Source organism: Oreochromis niloticus, linkage group LG15 (genome assembly GCF_001858045.2).
Source record: "Oreochromis niloticus isolate F11D_XX linkage group LG15, O_niloticus_UMD_NMBU, whole genome shotgun sequence".
Classification (NCBI taxonomy): domain Eukaryota; kingdom Metazoa; phylum Chordata; class Actinopteri; order Cichliformes; family Cichlidae; genus Oreochromis; species Oreochromis niloticus.
The window spans coordinates 14,158,162-14,180,860 of NC_031980.2; the positions used below are offsets into that span (position 1 = coordinate 14,158,162).

Genomic DNA, 22,699 nt, shown 5'->3' on the forward strand with positions numbered 1-22,699 from the left:
GTGTGCACATCGACTGACATTCTACACTCCTGTCTCTATTTATTTACAGTACAAAGCCATCCTGCTCTACAATGTTAAAAATCCACAGATTTATGGAAGTATAAAAAGATGAGGCCCAAAGCATCATTGAGTGAAAGAGTACAAATCATCGTACGAGCCTAATCTACCTCATAAGACATGATAACGGCTATAGCTGCTTTCTTTGCAGAAAAGTTATTCTAACAGTCATCTATAGAGGAAAAATGTATAGCTTTTAAACTTTCAGTCAGATTGTAATCGGTCAAATAGTTTGTTTCTGTTGCTGCGTAAACATTTCACGGGTAAACACATTTTTCTATTCTTACACGGGACTATGTATGAATATCACAGTGAAGCCACCTGAGAGGCTTGATGATGATGGAGAGATTGTGATGATTTCGGAGTGACACAGTGACTTTAGCATTGACATCCAGTGCATCCTCCTACATTTTGATTAACATAACAAAAAAGACATTTCGGTACATTAAAATGCCCTGTGGAGACTGCATGCTGTTATTTGTGTTGTCCTCTGAGTCATGCAAGTCCACTTGAGTCTCTGACTTCTGACCAGCACGAGCTCGGTTGTGATCCAGTCCTTCACAGCTACAAAATAAGTAAGTAAAGAATCTGAAAGGGGCTAAAAATTAACTTGTTTGCTTATTTCAATTCATTCCCAGCCATTTTAGCTCAGATCACTGACATCTGTTCTGTGAATAGTTTACCATATACACTGGAACCACTGAAAATAGAGAGAGATGTATAGAGAGCCTAAAATAATAACTTGCCATTTGTACACTTCAGTTTTTCTGTGATTAAACTAATGAAATTCAAACAGTTGTCATAAATGTTCCCCTATCTCAGGATTTCAGGTGAGATTTTGCTGTTAGCGTCTTGAATACAGGAGCCTGAAGCTGTTCATAACCCACCGCATTAAGTTGTTAGAGAGGTAATATGAGACGCATTATTCTGAAGAGCTGTTTTGTTTTCTTTGATAATGCAGATGTTTTTTCTAGTGGAAGATTTCTCTGGTAATAACCTCTTTTTCATGCTAAGATACCGCATTTTTCTTGTGTTTCATGGTGGAATCAATTTCAGCAAAAATCGACTTTAAAACATTGCAGTTTACCGGTCCTTTACACACAGACTAAGTGATGGATTTATGACTAGCAAGTGCAGAAGTGAAACTCAATGACGGGAGATGTTTGCATCTGCACCTCCGCCTTCTTTATGTGCAGATGAGAACATGAGTGAAGTATCAGGATGTCGTTGCAAGCAGAATCATTGACCTGAATACTATCCTGAGTTTGGGGAGGGGTTGCATAGATGACCTTGAGTTGTGAAAACAGGTTAAAATTGTTAGTTAAACGTGACTCAGTCTGTTATGAGGGGGTTGTGTCTCAGTCCACAGCTCCAAACACAACAACACACATGGAATGTAATGAGTATGACTGATTGGTCACTTTATCGGGAAGGCAAATCTCAACACCAAATGTCTAAACACAGGCGAAGTTCATAGTATTCAGTAATGGCAGAATGATCCATGTATATCCGTCGTTATGGATGTCCTCTATGCTTAACCTCCATTCTTTCAATTGGCCCTAAAAGACTGTCCAAAAATATTAAGGAGTGCTGGAAGAAATAAACCAAATGTTGAGCGATGAGTTGTGCTGCGGGGAGTTAAAATTAGATGATGTTTGTCTGAAAAGTTGCGGCGCGGCTGACTTTTGTCACTGTTTGCAAAAATAAATTTCCCATCAGATACCGCATCAGATATGCACTCAGCTGAGAGGAAGTAGGTTTTAGTGTTTTAAAGTAATCCTTTTATATTATTAAATCTGACACTATCAGTAGTGAATCCAGGCCTCTGCCTATTTCGAGTGTTTTCGATGGCCAGCTCTCTAGCTGTCTCTCTGATATGCATCAGCAGCAGCAGCACAGGGCTGGCTGTGTGAATAATGGGAAAAAGAAATCTGAAAAGCATTTTGTGTCTGATTCTTACAAACTTGTGCATTTTTGCCTATGTTTTAAATAACCTTGGGGTATTCTTCTGCTTGTTTTAATGGGAGGATAGTGAGATGAGATGAGAAGTCATTGCAGCTTGTGCTTGTCAGTAACGGTTGATGCTAGGCACTTAAATAAAGAGGTAGGCTCAATGAAAATATTGCCAAACGCGAACCTAAATGGATCTTTAAGATTTTAAACTGGCGGAGTTGACACTGATTTATCAGCAGTGCAGTGAGGTTGTTTTACTGCTTTACAAAATGTACAGTTTGAACAGTTTAAAGAAGTGTTTATGAATCAGTTTTAAATCCTCGTGTCCTTTAGCCCTCGTCTGCTAAATTATTCAAACTCCTCCTGTGCTATATTTGGCGAGCCACGGAGTTTAATGTCATCGCAGCCAAGCACATATCAGCTGACTGGATGTTTTATCCGCACATTTATTTTCATTTTTTTTCTCTTTAAATGGATTTCCATGAGCATTAACTTTGAATGGAGACATTAAATCATCCAGGATCAAAATGTGTTAACATGCAGATTTCTGTATTTGTCGACTGTACTGACTTCACTTTGATAAGAGCCATGAGAGGGGTGTTTGATTTCAGCAAAACTACTTAGTCTCGTTAGTGTGTTTTGACAAGGTTGCTTATCTTTGCGTTCCATTTCTCGTTCGGCATCCATTTAATTTTTTAATTTGCTGCTGAGTCAAAGCCCATTTCAGGCTTCATATACAGGGAAATGTTACTCATATCTTTGTAAATTGTCTGTGACTAAGATCTGTAAATATGGCATTTACACTAGGATGGGATGGCCCTTGATTTTCATTGGTTATCTGAATCTCAACAGACTCTTTAGGGCTGCACGTGACACTTTGGCAGTATCCTTTAAAGCCTCGCTGTATTTTAAACAACAGTCTCATCGGGTCTGTTTTTCCCTGATGTATTGAGTGATAAATTCCACACACATACTTTGTTATAATTGCTGTTGTGTCAGGTGACAGTATCTTTAGAAATGTTAACAAATCCTTGGTTGTGGTAACTCAGAGAATGCTCTTTTTTAAAAATCTCTGTGTTAAAGAGACACAAGAGTCCAATATGAAGAGTTTCCTTGGCCTTAGCTCGTGTCATCAGAGTGAAGTTTCTACACAGGAGCCATTTCTGTGCAGAGAGCGGTGGTCGTGGTTGAGGCAGCCTTCGTTGCGATGCACGATGAGCACTGGGAAGTACAGCGCGTCCTGATAGGCTGGAGGGTTCTCCTCACCGGCCTGCTGGCCTGACAGACAGCGCGTGCTCTCTGTGGGACACGACTGCTCATTCAGGCTCCCGCTGCTCCTCCACAGGCAGCTCCGCCTGGAGCCGTACAGCCGACCCAGCGAGAAGCGGCTGGCGCTGAACGGGATGCGGGGGCTCCCAGTGTTGCAGATGCTGAGGGCGCTTCGGGAGAAGATGGAGGAGCTGCTTATGGCACGGTGGCAGCGTTCGCAGTTCTGCCTGTAGCTGCCGTAGCCTCCGGATAAGGAGTAGCTGTTACAGCTCCCTGAGAGCTGGGCCAGGTCCATGAGAACCGCCTCAGAGTAGCTGGGCACTAGCTGCTGGTTGGAGCGGATGTGCCACTCTAGCTCTGTGCTGTCAATTGTGTTGACCCGTGGGATGTGTCTGCAATACACCCGCTCCTCAGATGGCGTTACTGGCACATAGTCAAAGCCGAACAGCTTCTCCACATGGTAGTGCACACAGGCAGTACGATACTCTGTCAGCACCCTCAGAGGCCAGGACAAGGTGAAAGCAGCTGCTACCCAGAAGGTGGAGTTGGAAGCATACCAGGGAAGGTGATTAGGGTCAGAAAAGGCAATCATATACTCCTTAAAGTCGACATTCTTCAGGTGCATCCCCTCGCGTGCCTCCATGTAATCATCAAGGCCCTCATTTTCTGTAAAGAACCTGGCCCGCTGGTTCAGGTAGGAGTTTTCAGACTCCACATTGGCAAAGCTAAAGCACTTGGTGAACCTCAGCTTGGTGATGGGGAAACCATCCAGGCCCAGTAGGTTCTTCGAGATGTCCTTAACCCCACAGTTACCATAGTCAAACTCCGCCTCGGCTACGTGGGTGTTTACTCTCTCATGGTAGACCTGTGTAGTGGTGTAGGCATCTCCGTTACGGTAACGTGTCACCTGTCGCGTTCTCCTGACATAGTGATAGCTGATGGCTTTCCACCAGATGCAAGGCGTAGCCTGCTGCATGCGCTGTATGCGTTCCGTCACGCTGTCCACATCAACCTTGTACTGCAGCTCATTCCTGGTGTAGCAGTGCCAGCACTCGACCAGGTAGACCACATAGAGCATGACCAGGAAGGCCAGGGGGATGTAGATGTAGCCATTGGAGCAGGGACTGTCATGGTACATCATAGAGTTTCCCTTGTAGGCTCTATTGAAGGTGAGGCGCGTGACCTTTGTCACCTGGCACCAGGCCATCACCCCGACACAGCCGTACATCAGCAGGGACAGCAGCAGGCATTTCCAGTGAGTTTCCTGACACAAGGACTTAGCCAGAGACTGTTTCTGAGGCTGCTGCTGCAAAAGAGAGAAAAAAAAAGAAATGATAACGAACAGGTATTAACATAAAAATATAAGGAGTAACCTACACCTGAAGATTTAAATGAATGGCACATTTTAATGTGGCATTGATGTAGACGACCTAAATACCTGTAGGCAAAAAGTTAAGGAGCAGCGGCTCATGTGTATAAAATATTTAAGGAAATATTCTTCGTTGTAAGTGCTTTTGCATAGTTTATGCATGAGCCAAGAGCCAACTGCTCATTTCTTGCTCTGTGCTTGTTATAATCAGACAATTCCTTCATTATTACCATTAAAATGCAAAAGAAATCTTGTTGTCATGTGAGAGTTGAAGGCTTGAAAGAACTGATATGATTTTGAACAGTCAAAAACATTTAGGCAGACAGGCCAGGCAGAAAAAAAGGCTGTAGTCTGACTTGGGCAGCATTTAGATGGTGCCATCCTTTATCTCCTCGGGGCACAGCAAGCCCCAGCGGCTGCATCAAAGAGCTCGAGAGCTGGTTACGCCCTGCAGGAGCACAGCCACACAAAACCTGGCAGAGATTCAAAAGTCCCAGGAAGGGGAAGATTATAACTAAATTCATTCAAAAAAAATTTGCATAACAGACCTTGTGCTGGGGCAGGACATCAAACACTTCAGATTAGACTGTAAATGTCTAGATTTTGATCTATAGGTCAACTCTAAACACAACATTTAAAAAAAAGCATCTGCTCTATCACAGCGTTGATTTATTGAACTCGACATGTCAGCTCTGTGCTCTTCGAGTGACAGACGAGCATAAATAATCGATGTTCTTGCATCATAATTAACTTCCCGACCTTGGTCACATGGTCCTCAAGTACACTGCCAACCCAAGGCTACACCCCACAGAGCAAAAGGGATTAACAGTGAAATTCCCCACTGAGATAAACCTCCTGCAGGAGGAGTGCTCGCTCACCAGCATTCTGGCCATGTTCGAAAATTACAATCAATACTACGTGGCACACTTTGTGGCTAGTGTTACATTTTACAGGCTCGAGGTTAATGATGAACAGTCGTACAGCATGAGATATCATTCTGATTATGGGCCTGCAAAGCAAATGCATCCCTGCATGTTACAATCTGATTAAAAATGTGTTAGAAAAACCTTGCGCTGGTCCTAAAATATGAAAGGAGAATCAATTTTTTAATTGTACTGAGTTACATTTATATTTAAGGCAGTTATTGTATGAAACAGCTCTAAAAGTCTTCTGTGTACAGTTGTGTACAGTTAGCTGAAGGCTCTTGTATCATTTTTTAACATTTGGTTTCAGTGTTGTTTTGTATTTAGTGAAAATTCCCTTTCCATGAAAGCAACAACTGAGAATCACTTCAACACACCACCTTATGTGCTTACATCCTAATGTAATTTTACAGTTTGCACTCATAGGAGTCATACACTTTAATATGAAAGTTGCTATGGTTAAAAGGAAAAACAGTTTCAAGAAGGTTCAAATCTGTACAGTCTTCACATTCAGGAGGCTGCTGTGGTGCCTTTAGTGCCTCTCGCAGTCATGGACACTTTCTCTTGACATAATAAGACCAGCTAGGTTATATAAAAAGACTCTCTTGTGTAATGGATATGTAACTTGCCCAGCATGTGTGCATGTAGGGGAAGACTGGAGAAGAAGGAGAGGAATTGGGTGCTATAGTTTAATTCAGGAAAACTGCTGTTGAGTCCTTATGTTTCCAAATCTGTTTTAGTTTTTCCCTTAAGGGAAATTTACAGACATTTTTCCCCCCCTAATACAACATTTCACTTCTCCCCGCCCTAGTAACGTCAACATGTCTTTTAAATGCTGCGTGACTTTCAATATCTTCTGGAAAGATATGAGCAAAATAAGTTTTTGTTTTAACACTTTCGTGTACCTGATTGTACCGTGATAGATTCTTAAACCTAATTTAGGAAGCCTGCCTGGAGGACACACAAAACAGGAGCGTAATCATGGCGTTCACACGCTCGAGTGCGCGCATGGGTTCGTATAATAGGCAAATAGAGCGCTTTAAGTGCTGTGCAAACACTTAAATCATAATCTAAAAAAAAAAAAGCCAAATGATTATTACAGTGAGATTATTACAGTGAGCATGCACAGAGGCAGCCTGTCACTTACACATGCCACACTACTCAAAAGCCTTAATTTACTGCAAACAATTCTTACCTCTTCCCGGGGGCTTTCCGTCTCCTCCTCGGGGACGGTGGTGGTGGCGGTGGCGCTTTCACTTGCCGTTGCAGCCGATGCTGGGGACATGGTAATAACAACAACACAAAGATCGGTGGTGCATGGATCTCCTGATGGGATGGGGGCTTTCCAAAGCAGAGTGAGACATAAACACGCCGCGAACTCCTCCGCGCATCATCCGCAAGAAACCAGTGCAGCAGGAACCCAAACAGAAAGGCTCAAAGGATGCTGCATCCCCAGCCTGTTTCAGGTGGGCACACTTCGCATAGTGTAGCCTACGGGAACGCGGTCATTGTGCCTCCGAAGAAGACTGAGAGGCTGTGACTCTTCTCGCGATGCAATGGTGATGGTGATGAGGACTGCAGCGGCGAGGGATCCAGTGTGATGAGGGAAGTGACAAAGCTCGTCTCCCTGCAGGCAGTGCCCATGACACCCAGTGAAGCTGTGAAGCAGGACAAAGGAGACGGGCAGCGGCACATGCGAGCAGCCAGCCCGACACCACGATGTAAATAACACGCACGTACGTGTCCACGTAACTCACAACAGCACAGAGGGGCGCTGCTGCTGCCGCTGCTGAGGAGGGGGTGGCTCCCCTCAGCAGAGATCTTTATTCTGATCTGTATTTAAGCAAGTGCTTTGAAAAACAGTAATAGTAAAAGCTCACGTAGGGTTTAAATCCGTTATATATATGAAATTAAATAAGTCACCTGTGATGCTCCTCAGATGGTATGATCTTTTGGCTTGTTTGTAAATGTCTTTGTTTCTTTTTGTCAAAGGGTTTAGTTTAGTTTAGTTTATTCACAAATCAATCAAAATACAAATTCCAACATAATAGACAAGATAACCGTTTGTTAAATGGGACTTCCCAAAAGCTAACCACATCTTATGAGTAGGGGCCTAATCATCAGATAATATAATTCAAATATAATTCCCAGGTCACGTTTCCTTTTTTTGCAGCTGTTTTATTTCTGTGGGTTTTTGTTATGTATTGTTTGTGTATATTGGATATTCCCTGGATCTATCCATTTGGCCTTTATATGGGTCAATAAATGTCTCTCCTTTTTTTTAGTCTTCCTATGTGTGCTGCATTTGGGTCCCTCTCTTCCACCCTGGACACGGCCACAGTTTGAAGACATGCTGTACAAGATGAAACATGAGACAGCGTTTGCGATGAAAAGTGTTTTAGTTAGACACTTCGGTCAGACTTTAATAGCTTTTATCCTACAGGAAGCAGCCATTAGAAAATGATTTCACTGTAGTCATAAAGGGATGGACACGATCGGCTACAGGCTGTGGTGTTTAAGTGACGCTCAAGTGTCCCAAAGTGTCCCACGCCATTAGCAGCCTGAACTCTTTATGCAAGGCAGGATAGATCCATGCTTTCATGTTGTTTATGTCAAATTCTGACCTTGTCATCCAAGTGTCGCAGCAGAAATCGAGACTCATCAAAGCAGCCAAAGTTTTCCAGTCTTCTGTTGTCCGGTTTTGTTCAGCCTGTGTGAATTGTACTCTCAGTTTCCTGTTCTAAGCTGACAAGAGTGGGCATCCGGTGTGGTCTTGTGCTGCTGCAGCCCATCTGCTTCGAGGTTCTATGTCCTGTGGATTCAGAGAAGCTCTTCTGCATACTTTGGTTGTAATGAGTGATTATTTGAGTTACTTTTGCCTTCCTGTCAACTCAAAGCAGTCTCCCCATTCTCCTCTGACCTTTGACATCAACAAGGCAGTTTCACCCAGTGAACTGCTGCTCAAAGCATATTTTCTCATTTTCTTCTGTAAATCATAGAGATAGTTGCATGGGAAAATCCCAGCAGTTTCCGAAATACTCACACCAGCGCATCTGGCACTAATGAACATACCATTTTCAAGGTCACTTAATTCATCCTTCTTCCCCATTCTGATACTCAGTTTGAATTTCAGCTGGTCATCTTGACAATGTCAGCATGCCTAAATGCACTGAGTTGCTGCCATGTGATTGGATGATTCCACTTTTCATTTCAAATAAACTTCCTAAAGAACATGTGATGATTCTACAATAAAGTTGTATTTTGAATTCTTAGCAAATTAATCTCATGACTCCACCAAATATAGCTTTCAGACAAAAAGAAAAAGAGTACAAAAGTTCAAGTTTAAGCTGAGATATGGTTTACTTAATGCTGTGAATAAGGAGAAGAGGGCAAAAAGACAGAATTGCCCCAAAGCGTTTGTCATAATTTCATTGTTTTTTGTGAAAGAAGAGACCATAAGAAGACCAAGCAGATAAAACTGAATATTTATCCTTGCTTTTGTTGTGCACAGACCTATTTAAACAAGAACACGTTCCTGTATGATCCTGGAACACCGACCTGTGTTTATCACAGAGCACAGTATGGACATTGGACTGGACTCCTGGCGTAAAGTGGAAAAAGTAAACACAACAGTAGAGGAAAACAGATGGTAACTCTTAACAGCACTAAATGCTTCCCTCTAACAGTCAGCATTGTTTTATGTTGTAGACTGTTTTTATCATGGACCTACCCCCCTCCCCTTAAAGTAGAGCAGCAGCTGTGTAAGTGAGCCCTCTAAAGGCCAGACCACAGGAAGCGTCTTAAAAAAGTAAAAGTAAAAATACAGATGATAAAAAAGGAAAGTTCTGAATATTTTCTTCTGTTTATTTGACTGCATCAGTCACAAAAGCATGCAAAACATCTACAGACTGACACTGTGAGCTGCTGCTGCTGCTACAAACAGGACCCCTCAGCACATACCAGTAGCTGCTCATGTTTAATGTCTCCTCACTTTTAAATACAGCAAAATGAGATTTATATAAACCAAGCTCTGGTTTTGCAGCTTCTTAGAAAAAGGACTAAAGCTCAATGAATAATGATGTGCTTGTGGTTTGTTGTTGCTACCAGTGACAAGCCTGAAAACCGAGACTTCCGCTGTGGACTTTAAAAATAAAAGCCACATGTTTTGAACGGAGTATCACAGTGGGATGCTTGTTGTGTTCTGAATGAGTACATTAATGAGATTTGATACTTCTATCTAAGTCAGACTTAGATCCCATACTTAGATTATCACACTTTACTGTGATTGTGCTCTGAACCACGCTCACCTTTGAACTCCCCCGCTGTTTTGATACCAAATACACATCAATAAGGTTTCATGAGTGCACCTTGCACAGTTCTGAGGGATTGTTTTGACGCAGACAGACTCAGACTGATAAGCTCTTTTATCACACCTACTGAATAGGCCAACGGGTTTATTTATAAAAAAGCATAAATAAACACAAATTATCATCGTGTTGATCTTGTAAATGCACACCAAATGAAGGTTACTTCATATGGCGCCTTTCAAACAAAAATAGTAGAACTTCCTTCCTTTCCATGGGTCAGATGACACCCGTGTCAAACTTTATTTTGATATCTACTGCACACGTGAAGTTTGATGAGTGCATCTTGCACAGATGCTATTGTGGTGATATAATTAGTCCATGTACAGACAAGCATACCTTCCAAAGTATTTGTAGCCTCTGTGGTAAATCGTATTGCACAGGGTGTCACCAGGATTACAAGTTATGAAGATGTGAGGCCTGCATATGCTCCAAAAGGGCTTAAAGGAACATGTCATTGTGTTAGCAAGTTTTAGTTCTGTGGTCAGATTTTGCATACTTGATGGTTTTATTGACAGTTGAGTATTTGTTTTGCTAAAGCAGTTCATTTAATGCTGTTTAAGAAAGTGTGCATGGGCTCATGCATCATTCAGAGGCAGTAATAATCACACAACTCAAGCAGGGAATAATCACATAAACAAGTTGTTTGGTATTTTGATTTTAATGTTTCATTTATTTGGTTATTGTATGTGATGTTGCTGCTTTCAGTAGCCCTGCAGCTGTGGTACACAGTGAAGACTAAGGTTCTCAGAACAACTGAGACTTAAACATCAAAAATTGGAAATGCAAACCAACACAGTTAATTTATTTGATTATATATTTACTGTTTTTTTATTAGCACACTAGACAAGGTTGATTTCATAGCGTGGGGGAGGTATTGTTATTAAGCATTTCGTATATTTCTTATTTTGTGCGTTTGTTGGCCTAAACCTCGTTGAATGTTGGTATGAAAGAAACAGGGGTGTTTCCAGGAATTGTTAATAGGGTGGAACAGGATAGAAGAATAACAGGGCAGGTTGGGTGGAAGACGGGAGGCTGGAAATCAGAATATTTGATCAGAAGTAAATACAATTTGAGGCTGGTGTAGCTCTATGCCCTAATATAAATGATATTACATGAAAGACTCTTTGTGTAAGCGAATATCATATTTCATATTTCTTAGCCTAAAGATGTATTCATGTTAGCCACAAAGTGAAATTTGCACTGGACGATGTGAATAGACACAAATCTGCCTTAAAGGTGTTTCAACTTTGCAAAAACCCATGAGCGGGGATTCTCCTGACACTGCCGACAGTCAGAAGTGAATGATGACTGAAGTCATTTGAGGGAAGCTGGAGTGTAATAGTTCAACTTTGCTTTTAGATAAAGACCGATGGGGAAAAAGGAGAGGGTGTGGGAAAAGCTGCTGATTGTACTCCTCCTTATCCCCTTGGCTGTTGGGGTTTTTCCACTGTGACTGTGCATCGTGGCATCAAAGTGCACTTAATGGAAAATGAAGATTATACAGAATCGTCCTTTCAGAATCATTATCATTTTTTAAAATAATAGTTTTTAGTCGTTTACTCATTGATTTATTAATGTGTTTATCACTTTAATCACCAAATCCCTCCCAAATTACTGAACTTCTTCCGCAATCTCATTCTTTCAGTTACTACCCAGACCTCGTGATTGTAGGTGTCATGATTGTTTATTAATTGACAACTTAATATATAAATATTAGATTAATATTTTAAAATTTGCAAAAAATAAGTAGAGATTTAAAAGTACATTATATAGTATATATAGCAACCAAAAATATAATGAAGTTGAAATACCATAACAGAAATATCTAAATGAAGTGCAAATACATTAAAATGTCATTAAAATACTTGAGTAAATATATTAAGTTACATTAAAAAACAGGTCTTATCTATGTTTAGCACTGTAAGACTAACAAGCAGTCATATTTTTTTTGGGGGGGGGCAGATGTCACCCTATGCCCCCCTCTGGACATGCCCCTGAAAATAAATTCCCGTAAGAGTTAGTTAGAAGCCTGCGAACTATGTTCACTTTTACCATGTCATCCTAATAGAGCACTTTGCTCTCAGACTGCAGGTTTAATTGTGGTTCCAAGGATATTTAAAAGTAGAATGAGAGGCAGAGCCGTCGGGTTTCAGGCTACACTTCTGTGGAACCAGCTCCCAGTTTGGATTCAGGAGACAGACACTCTCTCTACTTTTGGATCAGGTGACCCTGAATCCCCCCTTAGTTATGCTGCTGGGGGCTTCCCATACACTAAGTATTTCTTCTTCACTCATCTTTTTCACTCATTATGTACTCACACACCACTTTGCATTTAATCATTTGTTATTATTAATCTCTGACGCTCTTCCATAGTATGTCTTTTGTTCTGTCTTCCTCCCCTCACTCTCAAAAGATGGCTGCAGATGACTGTCCCTCCATGAGCCTGTTTCTTTCCTTTTAAAGGGGAGTTTTTTAATTCCCAATGTCATCAAGTGCTTGCCCAAGGGGATTGTTTTTATTTTGGGGTTTACCCTGTATTATTGCAGGGTCTTTACCTTACTCTATAAAGCACCATGAGGAGACTGCTGTTGTGATTTGTGGCTATATTATATTAATAAATTAACTTAGGCACAAAAAATGAGAAGACACGAAATGGAAAGTCATCAGTGGGTGATATGTATATAGCGTTAGAGTGTGTGCTTTTATTTTGAAAATCACAAAGTAATTCCGCTCTCACACCCGACTCTCCGGCGTTTCTGCGCGCGCGTGTTCGCGAGTGAACGTACTGTGTGTGTGCGCTCGGTCACGCCACTGGGGATTCCCCCGCGTGACAAAAACAGCTTTGCCTTTCACATGTCAGCTCTTCCCCTTCTCGCCTTTCATTGCTCATATGCTCTCCGCCTGGAGCTCACGCATTTACCGGATATTTAGTCGACGGGCAGTCGTTTGTGTCTTGTTTGACTCGTTTTAAACCCGTTTCACCGACTCGTGAGTGATCTGCCATGTTTTCGAAACTTTTTAAAACGCGTTAAATCGGTAAAAAGTGAACGGCTCTTCCTACACAGAGGGCACAGTCTTGTCGGTTAATGGCATGATACGCAGCGGCTCGTTCCTCTGGTTTCACGAAGACGGTGCGGCGGCTATCACAGGTGTCACCGGGCTGTCCGGTCACATCACCGAGCACCGAGCGGCTACAGCGCCCGCAGGAAGCCTTTAAATCCTCGGGGAAGGCGGGAGGGGGAAACCCAGCGAGGCCACCATCATCATCACCACCATCACCACAGCAGCACTACCATGGCGAGCCATGACTGTACTAAAGAACACTTGCCGGAGGATAACCGCACAGACTCAGGCATTGAGTCGTACCGCTCCATGGTGAAGTCGGAGGAGCCCCGGGGGCCGAGCACTGACCTCAGCGGGCCGAGGGACAAGTTCTCCGGCGGAGAGGAATGGCTGGACTCAGCCTACGGTTCCTCGTCTCTCACGGTAGAGAGCCTGTCGGATATAGTGGGGGGCTGCACGATTTCCAGCAGCAACCAGCAAGTACAGAGCTCTGAACTCTCTGAGCAGGAGCAGGAGGAGAACTTGCTTACAACTATTACAGAGGATGGAGACACGTAGGTTTTTAATTGTTATTCATTTAATTTCCATCAAAAATGAAAAAGTCTTGCTCAGCTTGCTAGAATATTTGCTGAAAGGGATGCTGCTGCACACTGGTGGGTGAATACAAACCTTTTTGCATTTTAACTGTTTCACCAGCTTTTTTGGCACCCGTGATGTTTATCCTTAGTTGATATGGTTGGCAATATCCTACAATGAGTTTGCACAAGCGCTTTATTATTATCATTTCCATTATCTAGTGATTTGTACATTAATGGCACTACATTAGTTTTAATTGGATCACTGCCTGATATGTAGTGGTGGGGATTTATTAGAAAATGTACGATTCAAAATGATTTAAAACAAGAAAAAAAAGTATATTTTTTTATAATTGGTGACCTGTAATTAGAGATTTTTTTGTATATTTGCTCCAAATATTGCACCGAATAATTTAAAGGTTATCAGAATAGTTGCTGGTTTAAATTTGAGCAGGGTAGTAGCTTCTCACTTCTTTTTTTTTTTTTTCTTTTTTTTTTTTAAGTCTGCTGATGAACTTAAAATCCCCATGAATGGCAATTCTACTGCAGCTGAAGTCTGTAAATCACATTAAATTTCAGGCACAGTTTTTCCCATGGCGATACAGGTTTTAAAGGGGATTTCATGAGAGTGTGATACTGCAAACTTTTATAATGAACTTTGTCCTTGTCGCAAATGTGACCGGTCTCCATTGAGTTGTCGACTCTCAGTCAGAAAACAGAAGTGAAACAGATAGGTCTGGACTTCCCCCATGCAGCACAGACAAAGCACATGCTGTGAGGTAGCTGTGTGGCCCGCTTTTGATCCAAGAAACTTGTTGATCAGGACAGGACAGTGTGTACGCATGTTTTCATTCCCTCCATTCACAGGCTTCTTTTTTCCCCCCTTGCTTTTTTTTTTTTTTTTACTTTCTTACCTCTTCCTTCTTCCAGACAGCTAAAAAAAAATCATTTGTGACTGAGCGGCTTTTCGCTGCACTTCATTTCTCAATTTGAGTCAGTGAAACTTTTGCACACAATCTAAACACCTCAACCTCCACACACACACACACACACACACACACACACACACACAACCTTATCAGCCCATGCAGACCTTCTTGTTTCTTATGTGACCCACTCATCTAGAGTTGCAGCGTCATCAACCAGCAGACCGATTTAATGAATCCTGCAGCCACGACCAGCCGGTGTGATCCTGATGTAGTCACATCACACTGCACAAGTGTTGTTGTGTCTCTGACCTCTTTTCATTTCCGCTTGCTGATTGTTGGGGCCACATGGTTTCATTCTCACACCCTAACTATAGATACCTGGTGGAGGGAAAAAAAAAACACCTGAAACACACCACAGTGCATTGCTTCGACTGACAGAATCATGCAAACACCAATTTTCCCCTGTGGGATTTTTTTTTTTTTTTAAGTTCTTATTCATTCAAGTCTTACTCAAACCAGGAAGTCCCTTTCACACAAAGACATTTGCTGACAGGTTTATGTCAGCGCAGCTCCATCAGTCTGCAGACGTAGCTGACATTTAAGCATCACAAATATGTAATGTGGCTTCTCCGTGCAGTATCCTCTCATCTTAACCATTACTGGGGTACTCGAGCGATGGATTAACACTCACCAACAGCTTTGTATTTTTACATTTATTTTCATTTTCTCTACAGTTTTTGGGAATTTTAAATTCCTAGAAATGCACAAGGAACCATACACTTTGTCACCTGCAACCTTCCTAATTTACTCACAGTAAGAAATGCCCCACGTCTGTTTCCTCATTGCTTCTTCTCAAACAGCCCAAAGGTGTTTAATTCAGTGGAAAAAAAGCCAACTTATATGCTTAATCAGTGTTGATAATAGTAAAGTAGTAATACATTTATTGTATTTATGGCAGTAACTACAAGAAATGCTTTTTTTCCTTGTTTTGTGACAAAAATAAGCGTAAAATATTGTCACCTTTTTAAAATAAACCTTATGCAGGTACTTTATCTTTTTTTTTCTTTGTTTCTCGGTGTCAGTAGCTGCAAACAAAATGTTCAGTTGCATGATTAATCCTTATAGATTTCAATAACTGATCACTTTAAAAAAGCAGCTGTATTATTGCTACCGCTACACATTAGTTTTTGAAACACTGATATTTTAAATTTGTGACTAAATAAAACTGAATTCTTTCCCCCCCCCCTTTGGTGTGGGTCTTTTGAAAGAAGTAACCACATTTACCATTTAACAAATCGATAAATGCCATGTTGTTTACTACTTTGTATAATTAGACATGTGGCACTGTAAGTGTTCACAGCTGAGTGTGCAGCGAGACGTCGTGGGAACTTTTGATCCCACTCTGTCTGCGTCTGAAGCAGCCCGCGGCGTCCAGCGTTGGGTTAAATGACATTTACTCTGAAAGCAGAACGTCTCGCTGCTAAACTAACAGAGAAGTAACCGCTGCGGCGAATCGTGCAGCAGTAAAACATCAACGCTTCAAGCCTGTAAGATAAAACCTGATGTCCACAGAATTTGGACTCAGCAGCGATTTTAAAGAACTTTAAGCCTCAAACTTTGATTTTAATCTGTTAAGATCCCTTTTCCAGATGGGGCCCTCGCTGTGTTGCTGTTGAGTCTAAATTAAGCACTAATGCTCAGTTCCATTTCCTGCTTTGCGCACACATTTGTTTGCTAGAACTTCCCACTCTGTTTTTTTTTTTTTTTTGGGTGGCGTGCTTTTTGTTTTGTTTTGTCTTTTGCTGTAAGCATTTAAACTGAGGCCTGTGTGATTATATCTGCTCACAGATGTTAGATTTTTTTTAAACCACCAGCACCTTGCTGTGCTGTCTAGAATTTTTTGTATTGCTCAATACCCCAACGACTCAGTCTTGCCATTCAGCCCACTAAGTGTTACATTTCGAGGTAGTCTCTTGAAATGAATACCGAGGAAAATTGTTAGGCAACATTTGTTGAAATTAACAGCGCTGCTTTTTTTTTTTTTTTTTTTTTTTTGGAGGGGGGTAAGTTGCTCAATTTGAGATAAAGTAGGGCTACAGATTTTTTCAGGCATAACAGTTAAAGTTCATCTTCTCTTTTTCTTTCTCACTCCCGTAGAATCCTGCACTTAGCAATTATCCACGAAATATCATCACTTGCTAAGGACTTGATACAGATATTCCCAAGAGAAGTCCTGGACATCCAAAATAATTTATATCAGGTAGGTGCAACAGGTCCTACAAGTTGCTTCTGCTGGAATTTTCTAATCCACAAATACTTCCTCATCTGCACCTTGATTGTGGAAGCGGTGGCTTTATTTATATCTCTGTACTTCCAGAGAACTCTTGTTCCTCTTTATTTGCAGTCCGTCCTCACTCGGGGACGTCACTGTGGGTGGTTCCAGTGTTAACTCATAAGGGACTTTGAATGGAAACTCCCCTCCTCTACTTCATGTAGAAATAGAACCACAGGGAGCTGTGGAGTGTATCCTTGTGTGGATGTGGGTGGAGGAGTTGTTCCAGTCCTTCAAGAAGTCCGACCAGAGACTTAACTTGAACTTGCAGAACTGTCAAAAGGAAACATGTGAAGTTGAGACTCAGCACTTCATGTAGTGACTCAGTTAGCTCTGTGCTGGGCTCTTTTTGGTTTCCTAATTTCCTCTTAGTAGTCATTCTAAGATTTCACATTTGGACACATTACCAAGAAAAAATTTGTTTGCAACCCAGGGGGTTTAAAATAAAAATGCATCTTTATTTCTGAAGGAAAAGTAAAACAAATGGATTAGAGATTTTTGCCATGTTTCAACATTTGGTCCTGTGAGTGCAAAGTCTCGTGGTAAAATTTTGATAACAAAAAAACTGCAAAACACATCTTCTTTTTTTTTTTTTTTTTTTTTAAAAAGGAGACAGCACTATCATACTGTACACCTACAGCAGTCTCAGTAAACCACAGTGTAGAGTAACCGCATCACTTGTTGTGGATTAAAGATAAAACTCACTTTCTCGGAAAGGGTTTTCTCTTTTCCTCACTTGTACCTGAATGCAGCAGGTACAGGCCTGCGCTCTGGGGATTTTCAAAGGGAACTATTATACTTTTACCTATTTCCTCTCATATTTATACCACTTTAGTAGTGGGTGCTCACATTAAACATGCCAAAAGTTTGGTATAATGAGGTCCGTAATCTCAATGAGCCGAAATTTTAGTGAAGCTTTGGATTACTCTAACGCTCAGAACCATCATTCATGCTAAGCTACTCTATTAGAGTCCAAAAATAATAATGAGGAGTTAGAAATGAGGATAAGAGCATTCTTGGAAATGCAGGGAAGCTGCAGCTGTGAAGGAGAAGTGACAGGGTATAAGGACAACAGCTGAAGAAATATATAAGACCACCATCAACCTGTTATTGTCAGTATGTTTGATGAATCAATGGACAGCTAGTAATTTTTTTGTGTCTTTGCTTAATATCAACTCTACATTTTAGTAGATTATTTAACATCTCAACTTAAATATGAACTTCTGACGTGTTTTTGTTTATTTTAACCAGAGACACGCAGGTAAAGTTTTTGTTTTGTTCCTCAGAGCCCTTTGCACCTCGCCACCTACCTAAACCTGAGCGAGGTGGTGCAGAGTCTGATGGAGAAACAGGTCAGCATAGAGCTGCAGGACCAGGACGGGAACACGGCGCTCCACGTGGCCTGCCAGCACGGACAGTTAGAGTGCGCAACCGAGATGACCAAAGATTTTTCTCCCAGCAAGTTGGCTCCGGTCCTCGAGACCCAGAACTGGAGAGGTGAGGGGAAAACCGTCATGGCTGCTACTAAATCTGTTTATGCGAGTTTTTATGCATTAAAGTCAAAAGGGGTTTTTTTACATTTTAATGTCGAAGAAATATTTAACTAGCTTGTCTTTCCCTGATGTCCTCCTAAAAGACACATGAGGATTTCCTTGGACAGTAGCAGAAGAAATAACACCCACATTTAGCACTGATGTAGAACATGTTTTGTGTTGTATCAATACAGTGTTGGTCTATTTTCTGCTTGAAGTTTGTAAAAACTGTTTGACCTAAAAATGAGCTCCACATTGCAGATTTCAGCCAACATTTGTACTTTCAGGTCTTGGCTGTCTTCACTTGGCTGCACTGAACAGGCAACATGAAATTATGAAGCTTCTGATCAAAAAGGGTGCAGATCTGAATATACAGGTTAGTCTGTGGATCCCCCCCCCATCATATGAGCTGTATTTGTATAATTAGGTTTTGCATAAAGGCGGAATTCACACTAAACAGAAAGCTTTTTTTTTGCACTCGTGTAATTCAGCCTGAAATGATCACAAACAGTGCAGACTTCCACTCATAACACTGAAAAGGAAAAGGTTGAAGGACTGGATGAAGAGTTTGTTTTTGTGGAAGCAAAGCTGCAATCTTTATTTATTTTTTTTCCCCTAATAGGGCTTTCCGTACTTGTTTAATCCAGTCATATGTCTGCATTTATAATCACGTACATCCTGTTTAAACTGTGTTTACCACATTGGGACCTTATGTTGTGTTCCTATGATAAATCAGCTGCACCTGTGCAATGCTGATAGTGATATGAGCTGAGCTCGGGGCTTCCTGCAGGATTCCGTGAGACATAATTAGATTTGAGATATGATTAGGTCAGACTGGCCGGCCGCTCTTAACTTTCTATTGATGGTAGGGAACATGGCAGTCCCGAAACCACCCCAGACATTCCTCTTAGTTTAAATCACTGGCCTAACATATCAGTCTGCCTCACATCCCATGTATTGAATTATTTATTATTCTAATTTGAATTTACTTTGACCTTTTTTCTTACTGATTTCTAGAATTGCAAAAAGAAAACTGTGAAACTGTTTACATTGCAGAATTAATTTCTGCCCTTTTTTGTGGAATTTCTCATCGCTTTTCTCCGTCCGCTCCCCTCGTAGGAAGGAACCAGCGGCAAAACGCCTCTTCACCTCGCCGTGGAGCTGCATGACATCACATCTGTGAAGCTGCTGCTCGGCAGCCGAGCCAATGTGGACGCTGCAATGTTTAATGGCTGCACACCCCTGCATCTTGCGGTGGGGAGACAGGACGCCACCATCGCCACCATCCTCTGTCAGAATGGCGCCGACAAAATGCTGCGAAACATGGAGGACGAGACGGCGTTGGATCTGGCTGACGGCAATGATGATGTAAGCAAATATTAAGGGTTGAAATGCACTGCTGTGCATATTTTAAAGGATAAGACTGTCTTTTATTTTTCACCCATTAAATCCTGTTTAAAAACAAAAAAAACACAAAACAAAACCAGCAATATGTATGTTTTGCAGACTTTCAGTGGTAACTGTGCACTAACTCAACTGCACACTGTTTGGTTTATTATACCTAATCTGTCAAGCCTCCTCCTACTGCCTGACTGAACTCATTCTTCACTTACTCTTTAAGTGGTTTAAAAGTCTGGGGCACTCAACGACCCCCATCAAGTAAGGACGCACATTTTTAAAACAAACATTTAGTGGGGCCATCCCATCTGCAACAGATGTTATAGCCCCTACACAGTTTTGACGTCGACATCATGTCAGGCTGGGTTTACCCTGAACATCACTAAGCTACCAGTTCAGAATAACCTACCAAAGCATACAAGCAGGGGACCTGGTGCTCTTTTAAAAAGCAGAGTAGTCACAGCAGAAGTGGATTTGGTTCATTTGTTTTCATTTATTTTACTCCAGTTTGTATGAAGCTCACAGACAAACACTATTCATGGTTTCAATTTTGACCTCTTGTGCTCTAAATTCTCTGCTTAGTTCTGGGTTTCCTAGAAAGACATTTGGATACGGGATAAGTCATCTGTACAGCAGCGCTTGTTTAAGTGCTGTTCTCTGGTATTTTTTCTAATCATGATTTAAGGATCAGTAAAGTTTGACCTGCTTCTTGTTCTTGTCTTTCAGATTCTGGCTCTATTTCCTTTTGATGACATCCAGATCTCTGGAAGGTCGTTGGTTGGCGTGAAGTTTTGAGCTGAGTTGCGGGCTGAACGACAGTCCTCTAATCGTCTGGAGCCTCGCTGCAGCTCATTTAAAAAAAAAAATTAAAAAACCTATATTTTGAGCTAACATTGTTGATTAGTATACATATGTTTAGACAAGTATGTGCACAGTATAAATCTCACTTTGCTCTGATTAAACAGAGTAGTACCGCTTAATTGAAAGATTTTAAAAGCTTGGTTATTTTGCTTCTTTTCGCATGCCTCTGGAGATGGTTGTACTCAGCTGTAAAACCCCACCTCACTGTGAGTACCAGACTGTCTCTAAACCTGTTCAGTGCCCACAAAAGAAAAAAAAATCTACCTCTTTATCATTTTGACCTGGTTTCAGTGGCTACAAATAGAGTATGCAAAATGCATAGTTTCAGTTTACTCAAACTTTATCAGTGACTTTGCATTGAAATTGAAGTAAATTTTAATTTTATTTTTTAATTTTGTTTTTAACTCTGAAAATGTGGCCTTTCACTGTAGGTGCATAACAGAGATTTTTGGAAGAATGCAATCAGAGGTGTGAACAGATATTAAAAAATGTAAATCCTGCAAAAACAAACTATTCTCATCTCTGCTTTTGCTAAAAAAAAAAGTGACAAGTGGTTAAAAATGTAATGTATATAACAGGAAATGCAGCTTGATCTTTTAGATTTGTAGTTTTTGTTTTTTGCTTGAAATAGTGAAACTATTTATCTCAACCTAGCTTTCATCAGCAGAAACTGTTTGTGTAATTACACTGGCCTGTCTAGTTAAGAGTTCATTTATTTTGTAATAAAAAGACAGGAAATTCATGAATGTTGTGTCTTTTTTAATTGCAAAAACAGTCATGGTATAGGACATGTTTAATTTCTAAGGTTTTACATATCAGCACATAATATAAAAAAAAATCAGATCTTAAAATTAGGCGAATACAGCTTCAGATAAACTACAAAACATTGCACGGTTTCATTATTTATGTGTGAAAAACTAAGTACAGTCTGACTTCTTTAGGAACTAAATAGATAAACAGCAGCCAGGTGTCGTTAATCAAGTAAACTTTATTAACTGAGCAAGGGCAAGTGTAAGCACCTCTATGAAAACAGAAACTTTGCTAGTTTGCTGCTCTGAAACTTTAGGGTGTGTGTTAACATGATGACAGAGGAGGACAAAACTGGGAAGGATTATACAGCCATTTCTTCGCAAGTGTGCAGACCAACTGTCAAGCACAGCGGTGGAGGAGTCATGATTTGAGTTTGTTTTACACTCACTGAGTCACCTGTAAAATCCTCTGTTTACCAAAGTATTCTAGAGCCAAACATGACACCATCTGTTCAGCGGTTAAAGCTTAGTTGGGACAATGATCTCAAGCGCAGCAGCAAATCTACAACAGAAAAGAATCAAGGCATTGCAATGGCCCAGTCAAAGTCCAGACCTGAACCTGCCAAATGCCTAGGCGGGGCCTAAACGAATCCCCACAAGCCTCCTGAGGCAACGTTGTAAAAAGGGTGAGGCAAAATTCCTCCATAACGATGTGAGCGGGTGATAGTGAAATAGAAACAAAAATGCTTCTACAAGCTATGGAATCATAGGGAATACCGAATTTTTCACGTACTGCTTCTGCATCTTGGCATAGTTTTTGCTAAATAAATACTGAGACAGTATGTCACGTGTTGCTGTTCATCTGAGGCTGTTTACCTAATTTAAAACCTGATAAAAACTGGATTTTTAAAAAATCACCTCATATGTAAAACTAGAATTGAAAGAGGGTGTCCTATCTTATTCAAGCATGCATCTCTATCTAATGTGTGCACATGCACAAGCCTGACACGGTTTACCAACGGTCTTACATGTGCAATTCCAAGTTGCTGAAAACTTCAAAACAAGGTGTTTGATATATGCACAGAGACAGGTGATGCAGATATATTTTAGCTTCCACTTAAATGAAAGTAAAGGTGAGACGATTAAATGTTATGTTGTACAGGAATGCTCCTAACAACAAAAGCCTTTTCTTTGCAAAAAATCAGCTGACTGGAAACACGGTTTATTTTTGTTTTCCTGTAAGTGGCTTCTTCCTCGTGGGTCCTAAAGTACAATGACCGGTGGAACTGTGGAAATTCCAGTAGGCTGGATTTCTATTATAA

General features: G+C 41.0%; 2 protein-coding genes across 2 annotated transcripts; one reads left to right on the forward strand and one right to left on the reverse strand.

Annotated features, from left to right (window-relative positions):
• Positions 1-123: 123 nt before the first annotated feature.
• On the reverse strand, positions 124-8,802 carry tmem151ba (transmembrane protein 151Ba). The gene is made up of 2 exons (XM_003446352.4): positions 6,767-8,802; positions 124-4,585 (listed from the first exon to the last, which is right to left on the reverse strand). The coding sequence occupies exons 1-2, from the start codon at positions 6,854-6,856 to the stop codon at positions 3,143-3,145; spliced, it is 1,533 nt and encodes a 510-aa protein (XP_003446400.1). The 5' UTR covers positions 6,857-8,802; the 3' UTR covers positions 124-3,142.
• A 3,894-nt stretch (positions 8,803-12,696) lies between these two features.
• nfkbie (nuclear factor of kappa light polypeptide gene enhancer in B-cells inhibitor, epsilon) lies at positions 12,697-21,374 on the forward strand. Its single transcript, XM_003446351.5, has 6 exons — positions 12,697-13,555; positions 16,663-16,765; positions 18,124-18,334; positions 18,657-18,745; positions 19,489-19,737; positions 20,494-21,374. The coding sequence occupies exons 1-6, from the start codon at positions 13,233-13,235 to the stop codon at positions 20,560-20,562; spliced, it is 1,044 nt and encodes a 347-aa protein (XP_003446399.1). The 5' UTR covers positions 12,697-13,232; the 3' UTR covers positions 20,563-21,374.
• Positions 21,375-22,699: the final 1,325 nt, after the last annotated feature.